The 10110-nt window shown below is 40.5% G+C and overlaps 1 protein-coding gene across 1 annotated transcript in view; it reads left to right on the top strand.

The window, feature by feature from the left end:
* The first annotated feature begins 2611 nt into the window (after nucleotides 1–2611).
* The window catches only part of si:ch211-113g11.6 (uncharacterized protein LOC559008 homolog), a 10453-nt gene continuing 2954 nt past the window's right edge, over nucleotides 2612–10110 (top strand). The window contains exons 1-12 of the mRNA XM_047031721.1: nucleotides 2612–2818; nucleotides 4530–4669; nucleotides 5084–5146; nucleotides 5724–5819; nucleotides 5986–6091; nucleotides 6815–6922; nucleotides 7230–7369; nucleotides 7665–7843; nucleotides 8100–8208; nucleotides 8455–8656; nucleotides 9423–9538; nucleotides 9928–10100. Coding sequence (XP_046887677.1) covers nucleotides 2740–2818; nucleotides 4530–4669; nucleotides 5084–5146; nucleotides 5724–5819; nucleotides 5986–6091; nucleotides 6815–6922; nucleotides 7230–7369; nucleotides 7665–7843; nucleotides 8100–8208; nucleotides 8455–8656; nucleotides 9423–9538; nucleotides 9928–10100 — 1511 coding nt within the window. The 5' untranslated portion in view covers nucleotides 2612–2739. The remainder of the gene's footprint in view (nucleotides 2819–4529; nucleotides 4670–5083; nucleotides 5147–5723; nucleotides 5820–5985; nucleotides 6092–6814; nucleotides 6923–7229; nucleotides 7370–7664; nucleotides 7844–8099; nucleotides 8209–8454; nucleotides 8657–9422; nucleotides 9539–9927; nucleotides 10101–10110) is intronic.

The raw sequence follows: 10110 nt of genomic DNA, 5'->3' as shown, positions 1-10110 counted from the left end.
GTATTGAGTTGTAATTGAGTTTCAAGTGACTTTTGGCACTGTGTTTATTTTAGTTTGTACATAAGAATGTATACAATTCAATTTCATACTTTAAACAATTTTGCTGGTGCAACTTTAATTGTTTTTTATTTTTTTTATCAAGAGTTTTCTGCTATTACATGCTCATTCATAAATGCTTCAAAATGTATTGAATTGTTACCCTCACGTAACCTTTATATTCAGTTTTTTCCCAAAAGATCATAAACGTAAATAATTCTAAAATGTGCCTGAGTAAGATACTCGCCATGGAGAAGCAATGGAAAACTGTAATCATTATTTTCTTGTGAATTTATGTGAAATATAGGTTGAGGACATTTTCGTTCTCTGGGTTACTCTATGGCTTAAGTCCTACAGATTAGTGTCTCTTCACTATGCCACTCTCGTTTTATGTATACTTGTAGAACCAAACAGAAATGAAAAATTGTGTAAATTAATTTAAACATAAGTAATCAAATGTGTTTTTCTATCTTGTTTGTAATGTATCTTCCTTTTGAATTTTAAATGATTAAATGCCTATATTTAAATGTGGCTTGTGTGAATGCATTCACTGTACACACACATGTACACCCACTCTGTTCACACCCATGGTCTGAAAAGAAATGACAAAAATTATATCTATCTGTAGATCTTTCTCTGAGTACATTTTTGAGGTATTGAACATTTCCTACTTGCATAACACTTATAACTTGAATTCAATTGATTTACTCTGTGTGAACCAATTACCAAAATTCTCCACTAATGAACAAATCAACATTAATATAAACAAATGAGTGTTGTTGCCTCAATGTACTGTACACAGATATTAAACCTGTCTTAATTTGTATGATAAATATAAAATGAATGGGTTTGTGCGGTGTGACACTGATTAGACCAATAGAACTTAACAGACTAGAAGGTTGACATTTAGGTCCACTGACATTCTTCCAATCCAGACAGCTACGAAGCCTTCCCAGCTCTAAGTGGATTCTGTGGACAGCAAATCATTTCCCCCTCCTGCTGTTTCCCAGAATAACCCAGAAAAATTATAATCACGTGTATGAGCAGAGATTTAAACCCTTTTGGATTACCTCTGCATGTCTCAATCTGTTATATAGGTCTGTCTGGTGGCTGCTAACCCAGGGCCCTGCTTTGCCCTTCACGTTATCTGTTTTAATGCAGTCATTTCCTCCCATGAAATGAAAGCCAATGGTCAGCTTAAGACTGGCGTTTATAAGCCATCAAATTCACAGCATTTAGGGTTTTTTTCTCATTGGTGCAAAGCAACTAGATACAAAGAGAACTACAATTCTTATTTTCTCAATCTACTACTGCCATAACTCATGGCAGCCTCTTAGTATAAAATACATTATTGTGAGAATGCCTATAATTTCAAAATGTTGGACAACGTTTGTCTTTGTTTAGAAAGGTTCTCCTTGTGCTACATTTTCTCTTCTGATGTTTTGCCACTGAGTGGTGCCAAATGTCTACGCTTTGAAACCATGGAATCATAACCGTCAACACATTCTTATCCATTCTACAGTTAGCAAAAATATTTGTATTTACATTAGTTTTTGCTGGGTCGTCATTTCAAGTGAAATGGTTAGCGTTCTTAGTGACTGGATGTTGATGGGGGCAGACAAACCGTACAATATCACCATGTACAGAAGTGGACTATGCCAATGTGTATAATGCAGCACTTACAAACAATAAAGGCAATGTTTGCAATGTCTGATTAGCTCCTTAGAGATATCACAGTACAGTGGCAGGTCAGTCCTTTGGGTTGGCCTATGTAATGCATAAGAAGTGCACTATAATCTGTAGAAGCCCTCTGGGTCAATGATTAGCACTACTCTCATTCATGGCATAGACTCACACGCACAATTGTTAACGTGAGACTTTTATTTACCCATTGCTATTCAGCATTTTGTCAGCTTTGATAATATTGATGTACACAGTACACTGACCTTTTAACACAATCAAATCCCAGAAATGCACATACAGCAGAATGCTGATTCATTGCTGTTTGGGCCTATAAGAGATGTGTATTGACAGTTATATTGGGCATTTCAATGGTAGCATCACGTGGCTCTGACCTCTTGGTTTCCTGGCTTGATAATCTATGGAGGGACACTGCACCGTGTTCAAAAGCAAATGCACTGACAATTAACAGGGATGGTAGGTTTAATGGACCAAAAAATAAGACCTAGTTGCTCACACAGTTTTATTTCCAGCATTTTTGTTTTATTAGGTAGTTTCATTCACTCAATTGAAATAGTTTAACATTGTGGCTTTTGCTACAGTTTCAATGTATTAATAATTATGGTCAGTTTGCCAAAGTACCACCTACGCACAACAATCCTATCACGACCGGCAAATGTGAAATAACGCAACAGGTAGGCTATTTCATTTCATGCCAGGAATAGGGGTGCAAAATGAACGTCAAGCAACGAACGAACAGTGTGGCCGACTTTATCGCGCCCCTTTCCCTCACCCATTTTGTAATGTTTTCAAGGTGGAGCTTGTTACCCCTAGTTCGGCAGACTGGACTGTCTACTAGGCAGACGAGAAGCCGTTCATTTGCGTTCGGGAAATATCAAATTATTATACCAATACCAACACAAGTCGATAGATAGTTACATTGTAAAAGAAACAGGAATATAAAGTCTGAACGCATTGTTGCAAATCTTTTGTGACAAGGACACGGTGCTGTGAATCTGAATAATGAAGTACCTCTTGTTGGCGTCTCTTTTTTCGATGATTTTTGCCAGGAAGTCTCCTCGGCTGAAATTCGTTGTGCAAGGTACGATACTCACACACTATAGAGTTGGGCTGATTTGAGTGGACATTCGGGCAATGACGTGTGTTTGTTGGTGCTTACTGTATAGCTTATAAATATGCTATGCCACTGTAATGGCTATCAGGACATTTCATCCATCGAGGATGTAGTTAGGTTTGACTAAATGACTAAATTAATGTGTCCACAATTTAAAAGAAAGTGATGCAGTCCAGCTGTATTTTCGTCTATGGTGACAGCCTATAATGTGTTGTGACAGTCTGTAAACGAGCAATAGGCTTAATAGCTTACAGGAAAATGCATTTTAATAAAAAATAGTTCACACAGGCGCAAGCTTTGATCTAGTTGGCCTATGTGTCCTGAACCTGAAAACTAACTTATAGGCCGATGAGCTGTTATGGATATTATAACATATTGCAACAATATAGTATAGGCTACACACTAACTTTGCGTTGACAGTGTTGAATGATGTCATTCCCAAACCAAGACGTGACCCTAATACAAATTTAGTTAACCAATATGCAAGGCCCAGGGCATCTTTCAAATAAGTACCCAAGGCTATCCAAAGCTATTGACCATTAGCTTCAACTATCCACTAGTTATACTATATAGTATATTTAGTGGATAGACACTAAATATACCAATGCGCATCTTTGCATGGCAATGGGTTTGCGTGGGTTTTTTGGCGAGTTTTGGGGGGGTGTTCTTTTTATTGATAGTCAAGTCATGTGGGGTTCCAAATGAAGGCATATTGCGCACACATTCGCCAGTTAGTCGTCATGGAAACGTTGCTGTTACCAATCAGAACACTTGTGATAATTTTCACAGGCGGTAAGATGGATTGTGAGCAATGCTTGACAAAACAGATGTTGGTATCAACCTAAGAAAAACTACAACAGTACTGCTATAAGCCTAATTAATCATTTTAATCGGGGGCTGACACATAGCCCAGGCTTTAGCTCGCACTGGAAAACTGCAATGCAGGTGCACGAGCTGACGCTGGTGGTAGTAGCCTATTGCAGTAGCGGACGTCGTCTTGAGGGCAGAGCAGCAATACAAGCAAGTCCGTAAACATTGTCATCAAAAATGCACGGACACACACACATACACAATTAATATGGAAATGAAATGCGTCAAAGCCAATTGGCAATTAATCATTCAACTTAAGCCCTCACACCCGGGCCTTGTCCGATTTGCAATCAATAGACAGGGCTGTCTCCAGATGGGTAGCGGTCATTACATTGGCGCGGCCACTCTTATTTACTGTGGAAAATCTGCAAAAACGGACATCTGTACGTGCTTGACCAATTCATACCATGCAATAGATTACCAACCCTACTACTCAAATAATTAGTTAAACAAAATCGATGATAGTATTTCTTAGTTTTACTTGCACTTAATGACTAAATGTAAATGTAAATGTAAACTTAACCTGCTGGTGTCCAAAGCAGTTTCAGCACCATGGACAGCGCCCCCATCGTCCACCCTTTTCTGTTCTTGAGACACCTAGATGACTTTGAACGGAAAACCTAAAGAAGTATTGCATTTAACATCAATATAAATGTATGAGCCTTTTCTGCTAGATTAATTGACACTCAAGAAAAAAAAATCGAACTCTGTATATCCCAAACCACTGGATCCTGAACTACCTTAATCAGAATTCATTTTGTGACATTACTAGTTTTGCCATTCTAACTTTAATTTGTGTGACCCGCAGAGTCCCCTAGGTTTCACTTCACGAAACCAGAGAACTACATAACACTGTACCAGCAGCCGGGCACCAATGTGCTGTATGTGGGGGCCCAGGCTGTGATCTACGTGTTGACATTCAGTGACAATGGGGTTCGCAACCTGCAGGTACAGAGGTGGTGACAGTAACACGATAACCCAGCGCAGTGCTACGATAGTGGATACTAAATTAGACGATTGCCCCAGCGTTGACCTAGAATGAGGAAAAAAAGAGATGATAGGGAAAACAGGAGATACAGTGTGTCATGCAGACCATATGGGCCAAATGCAATCTTTATCCAAGTAAAGATAATCATACCCATGACTTCTCAGCAAATACAGGTTAGAGATAATATTGTCTACGTTTTCATGAGCATTGAGAGTGTTAAACAGGAACATATTGTGAACATAGTGCCTTGTGTGGTTCATAATGAAAGGCTGTGTTATATTTAGGTCTAGCTTAGTCCATCAAAACATATTATGAGAAACCCAGAGCTGATGAGTCAAGGCATGAGCTAAGAGTGGCTCATATTGTTTTGCCAGATCCCTGTGGTGACAGATGAGAACACAAAGGCAGCCTGCATGGCCAGGTCAGCTCCACCAAAGGTAAGCGATCATCAACATATCTTAAACAGTGTATCTAAGGGCCACAGTAAATTCATGAATCTAGGGGCTACAGTGAATATTGAAGCAATGTGAAACGTCATCATAACATCTGTAAAAATAGGTAAAGATGGCTGGGACTAGAACACATAGGGCCTTCCTTCATTTTCATACTCACATACTAACTCCAGCTGGAAGTGTACCATATAAGTCAGATGGCTGAGTGGTTTAGGAATCGGGCTATTAACAGAAGGTTGCCAGTTCGATTCTCGGCTGTGACATTATGTCCTTAGGCAAGGCACATCACCCTAATTGCTTCGGGGGGAACTTACTTTGTACGTTAAAGTAAGTACCTGTACTTACTTTAAGTCGCTCTGGATAAGAGTGTCTGCTAAATGACTAAATGTAATGTAAATATAACTTAATTAAAAAGTGGAGGATATGGAGTTAGACAGTCAATGCTTTCCCTCTACTCTACTTTTGCCAAATGAAGGATTGTATAAGCTCTACCCCTCACAACACAGAAAAAAACATACACACAAGTTTTTACCTAACTTAACTTTCTCTCTCTCTTCTACAGTTGGAGTGTGATAATTTCATCACAGTCATTCAGAAAATCAATGATACATTTGTGGTTTGTGGGACAAATGCTGGAAGTCCTAAATGCTGGCTGTTGGTAAGATTTTTTGGGGTTAACCGAACCTCTATAGCCTCACAACTTAATTTAGCGTTTTGCCAACAGTAGCAGTTTAATAAAATGTAAAATGCTGATAGCTTTGCTTGGCTATAAAATACCCCTTGGGAAAGTTTCAGTTATGACCTAATCTCCTCCTTTTAAATAGGTTAATGAAACTGTATTAACAGACGTCCCCACAAATGGGCAGATGACTTCCCCATCTGACATCTCCCCACCCTATCCCTCTCAGAAGTCTGTCAGTTTGTCAGTAGGTAAGAACACACATAACTGTTTCTCTTATTCTACTACAGCATATTGTTCATAATTGTTCATTGAAGATCTGAAATATTCTGAAAAATATTTGTAAGATGTTAGGTCTCTTTTGCCATATTGCTCTGACCTGTACATATGTTTGAGATTTGAACATAGTATTTTACATAAAGATGTGTGGTTTATCAATATATAGCCATCTCATGGTAAGTCAGTAAGCATATAAAATCATTTCCACTTACCACTGACATACTGACTCATGCTGTATCTACTGAATCGAATAGAAGGATCCAGTAATGAACCCATGAACTAGAAATTTTCTAGAGTGTTGCGGCATTCTGATAATGATCGTTCAAAGTCAACCATTAGTGTCAGGATTCCAAATGGCTCCTCTTATTGCTATGGAGACAGAGCACTGAGTGAGGTGATTGTAATATGATTTGAAGCCTGCATTGATTGCAGCAGTCAGTCTAACCCATGTTATTTTCATGTGTGTCCCCCCCCCTTCTTTCTCATCTTTATTTATATCTGTCTTCATCCTCTCTCTTTCTACATCCTGCCTTCACTGGTGCACACATACTTTATCCTTCTATCTCTCTCTTTCTCTTCTCCCCTTTCAATCTCTCACATCACAATTTTCCTGTTTTGGCAAATTCCTTCCCATTTTATCGTCTTTCTCCCGCATATCTTCTACCCCCCCCCCCCCACCCCCCACCCTGCCTTAGATGGGAGTCTGTATTCTGCTATATCAGCAGTGGGCCATCACACAGGCTCTATCAAACGGACCTTCAGCTCTCACAAACTCCTGAAGACTGAGAGCAAATGGTTACTGAGTGAGTGGGTGTAAAACGGGGTAGTTGTGATTGGCTGAGAGTGTTGTGAGCTCTGGAGAGAATGTGGATGGGAAGATAATGAGTACATCTGGGTGGGTGGCAGGACAGTCTTATTCCAAGTGAGATCAGCATAGGTCTCTGTAGAATATGTGCTGTAGTAGTATTTATACCTCAATGCACTTAAAAGAATAGAATTGCAAAATGTATGCTCTGGTAAAGGTTGACTTCTACAGTATTTATGTCCCAGGCGAGTTAAAATGATTACTCAAAATATTTGAACATTGGAGTAAATACACACTTGTTGCAGATCCCCAGTTTGCAGGAGCAGCGGTAATCCCGGCTTCGCGGAAACATCAGGAAGAGATCTATGTCTTCTTCAGTGAGATCAACAAGACGGCCAGTATGGATGAGGAACCCTACAGGGCCCGCATCGGACGAATCTGCACAGTAAGCACTTCCTTAATCAGTATTTGAATTGAGGTGGATGCTGGGGTGTGGAAATGCACGCTGGGGTGTGGGCGTCCTGGATAAACTAAATGATCGCCCATAGTAAAGAGTTGTTCAAACAAAGGCTTCCCCATGCTATTTGTGTTCCCCACCACCCCAGCCACTATCTTGGGTCCCCCCCCCCAAGACCTCTGAAACAGTTTGATCGAATGATGGAAATGCAGATCTGAGCCAAACAACTCACAAACATTGGAAACAGTTGATTCACATATAACCCGTTGTGTCAAATATCCAGGTGGATGATGGAGGCATTAAGAACCTGCTGGCTGACTCATGGACCACCTTCCAGAAAGCCCGAGTAATGTGTGGAGCTGGCAACACCCCCCAGCAATACAACAAACTGAAGCAAGCTGTTGTACTGACCGCCCAGGACAGGAGGACCGGTGTCATGTATGGCCTGTTTGCCAACGCGTGGTGAGCTAACTTCTCTGACCCTGGAAACCTTATGCCTACATACATTATAAACAATGCTTGAATGCAAGAGAGAGAAATGTGGTATTAGAGGGAGGTATGTGCTTTGGAGATGAACTCTGTAGGTGTGTGTGTTGTAGGTTGAAGGCACTTGTTTAGAGAAAATACACAATTTCACAATGCTTTACAATATCAGTATTATAATTCATTGTTTAGATTCAGTCTGAATAAAATGAACTAAATGTGTTTGTTTATTCAGGGACACAACAGTGATTTGTGCATACTCCATTGAGGTCATTGACCAGGCCTTCTCCACCTCTAAACTGAAGGGTTACAGCAGTCCTCTGATTGGCCATAGACCTGGAACGGTGAGAACTTCATTAATAAGGAAAGAGATTGCACAGATATCGGTAGTGCATATTAAATGCAGATACTGTCAAATACTTGCAGCTCAGGCTTTTGGGGAGTCTGCTTTTATCAGTAGAGTGGAAAACTTGCTATCGTAGACCGTACATAAAACACTTAATGAAGTCCTTGTGAAGTCCTTGTACAAAGCCAGCTCTTGTCTGAGCTTTGATTATATTTTCTCCTTTTAACATCATTCCCTCCACCAGTGTGCCTTCAAAAACTCGACTGCAGCCCACAACCCAAAGAACCTGGGAGTTGTCAGGGACCACCCGGAGATTGAAGATGTGATTCGTCCGGTTGAGGCCACTCCCCTCGACCTGTTGACTGATGACCATATCACATACATCATCACTGACATGGTGCTGGCTGTCAACGATGAGCATTACAGTGTGCTGTACCTGGGAACAGGTGAGTTACGTTTTTTGCTGTGTCAATTATAAATGCTGTTTCCTGCCTTTAAATATGTGAAACGATATATTAGTCTGTGTCTTTGTTCTTCTAATAGCAGCCTGATTAAAAGTAGACCTGATTTGTGATGATACTTGCTGTGTCAATGGCCACATTAATGTTGCGACCCTTCAGTTTGGGATGAGGACTTGGCACAGGACTTTGGCCTGGCAGAAATTTGGGATCCTGTGGATCAGATGGGATGCAATACTCATCTAGAATGCTTTTTTCTGCCATCTAAAGATGGCTGGCTCGATACATTTACATTTAGGCAAGGCTACAGTACCACATACTATGCTGCCAGGGTACATCAAGGCTTGGTCGAATGAGTAATGGATTTGTCCATAATACTGTCTACCATTCCGTAATGGTCTTCAATGTGCTGTGGCTATGGTCAGCTATAGAAAATAAATTGACAAAGCCATGAACAGGCATGGTACTTGGAGATGCCCTCCAGTGTTAAGGAACTAGAGACTAGATAAGAGCTGAAGGATAGCCCTGCTGCTCCTCCAATCTCCGACTGACTGATTGACTGCAGGTGAGTGAGTAATTCAGTCAAGATGGTCATTGACTCTGGAGCAAGTACCTTTCAATGACAATTCAAAAATTGTGCTTCATAGTAAACCAAAATGTATTTTTGATAGATTAATTGTTTTACATTTACCTTGTACCTTGATTTCATCATGTTTCCCAATTGCTCTCTTTCTCTTGTTGTCTCTATTCACAGAGCAAGGGAAGGTTCTCAAGGTCTTGCATACCATTGAGGAGGCTTTCATCATATCCCAGTACTCTCTGTTCCACAATGAGGGGCCTATTCTAAGCATGGCCATAGACTCCCAGAAGGTACAGAAAGACTGTCAGTGATGTCTATATATTCCAGTTCTGCTTTAAATGTTGGTGTACAGTCAGAAGTCTGACATATAGGCTGACAGTTAGAATATGACAACTCCAGTCAATAGTGGTGACATTTAATCTATCTGGAACAGCATTCTGGCTGGTGTTGTTTTGATGGTCGTCCTCTCTGTCACTGAAAGACACAATTAATTTACTTTTGGCCCTGTCATTACAGTAATGATGTGGTTACTTGACAGCAGCACACTAGGGGCTGTTCAGAGCTAGTTCTAAAGTAAACATGATGTTCTTTTAGTGCTTCTACAGTATAACGTAAACATTACATTACGTGACTCAATCACTCCAGTTCTTGTGACATGATTTCCTGTTCCCACTCCTAGGGCCACCTATACGTGGGCACTGCGATGGAGGTCCAGCGACTGCCATTGGCTGACTGTGGTCGTTATGGAGACACTTGTAGAGATTGCATTTTGTCTAGGGATCCTTACTGTGGTTGGGATGCTGCCAATAGGAAGTGTATACCCATCCCTCCTGGATACAACATCACTTCTGGGTACCTATTC

This window comes from Hypomesus transpacificus, chromosome 2 (genome assembly GCF_021917145.1).
Source record: "Hypomesus transpacificus isolate Combined female chromosome 2, fHypTra1, whole genome shotgun sequence".
NCBI lineage: Eukaryota > Metazoa > Chordata > Actinopteri > Osmeriformes > Osmeridae > Hypomesus > Hypomesus transpacificus.
This window is presented reverse-complemented; position numbering and strand designations above follow the sequence as displayed.